A 1,307-nucleotide genomic window follows, 5' to 3' on the forward strand; every position below is an offset into this window, starting at 1 on the left:
GTTGATACTTGCCAAATTGGGTGAGGCACGATGTGGTCCCGCCTGTTATCTCACCTGCACACCCAAGCCCACACATTTGTGTCCTTCATAATGACAGTGCAATGGGCATTTCCACGGTGCGTGTTTCATGAAAGAAGCTTAACAATTGCACCCTGTCCAACATTCCTGCTGATGCCCTTTCAAATGTCCAGCGCCGGATGGCAGCGATCATGTCTGCTCCTGCTGGCACTGGCAACTGACTGTATCTACATCTCAGTATGCGATAGCTAGCCCCATTCACATGATCGTCGTGATGTCCAAAGAAGAAGTCTTGACTGACATTCAATATGATCAAGCTCGTCCCTTCATAGCTGAAGTTGTCAGACCTTTCGCATCTCTCCCAGAGGTCACGGCGCCCCGTCCTGGTGTTGGCCACCCTCCAAATTCAAGAATAAGGCTCTCGCCATCACCAACAAGTTTAGGGAGGTCTTTGGCTTGCCTCTCATTCACTCTGACCCTAGTTTCAACAATGTCCACAATGAGAGCGATGGAATTCTCATAACTCTGCCCTTCATAGGTACACCTATAGAGTGGGAGCGAAAGCTCGTACCAGTTTGCCCTGACAACTTCTGCAATAAGAACGACGGAACAACTGTACACGAGCATGAGTGCTCACCATTCTACTCATACGAGCTGGAAGGGAAGGACAAGGGAATGGGAACACCACCACCGGGTGCAGGAAATGTGGCATCGCAGCGTCATGACAGAATAGCAGATGACATGGAGATAGGAGTAGTGCTGGAGATCATGGTTACTGGTGATGACGGCGAAGTGGAGAAGGCGAAGACAAAAAGCCTGGAACCCAGATCTGAAATTGGACATAGCAACATATACGACATGGTGCTCACGGGCGGTGGCATGAAGGGGGACATGAAGGTGCTCGGCGTGATCATGGTGGTGATCCACCATGCCGTCGGCCTCAACGCGCAGGACTCAGATGGAAAGAGCGACCCATACATCGTGCTTTCATACACCAAGTTCAGCAAGTCGCTCCACAACACGCGCATCATTATACCCTCTAAACAGAGGTCCTTTCTGGGTTAGAGGGTGCCTTATGGCATGCACAACTTGGAAATAAGAAAAGGTAATGAAGCTGGATGATAAATAACACAGAAACATTAACACTGATATACCCGATTATGCACAGTGGCACAATCGGGCATGAGCTCTTTGCATGCTTGAGACATTTAATCTACATTGGATAGGTACAGTACTTATACCTGATTGTGCACAGTGGCACAATCGGGCATAAACTCTTTCTGCAGGCA

General features: G+C 49.0%; 1 protein-coding gene across 1 annotated transcript; it reads left to right on the forward strand.

The window, feature by feature from the left end:
• Window positions 1–759: 759 nt before the first annotated feature.
• Window positions 760–1,083, forward strand: PHACADRAFT_202866 (uncharacterized protein; the record flags this gene model as incomplete). The annotated part of the gene is made up of 1 exon (XM_007402990.1): window positions 760–1,083. The coding sequence occupies one exon, from the start codon at window positions 760–762 to the stop codon at window positions 1,081–1,083; it is 324 nt and encodes a 107-aa protein (XP_007403052.1).
• Window positions 1,084–1,307: the final 224 nt, after the last annotated feature.

This window comes from Phanerochaete carnosa (genome assembly GCF_000300595.1).
Source record: "Phanerochaete carnosa HHB-10118-sp unplaced genomic scaffold PHACAscaffold_631, whole genome shotgun sequence".
NCBI classification, from domain to species: Eukaryota; Fungi; Basidiomycota; class Agaricomycetes; order Polyporales; family Phanerochaetaceae; genus Phanerochaete; species Phanerochaete carnosa.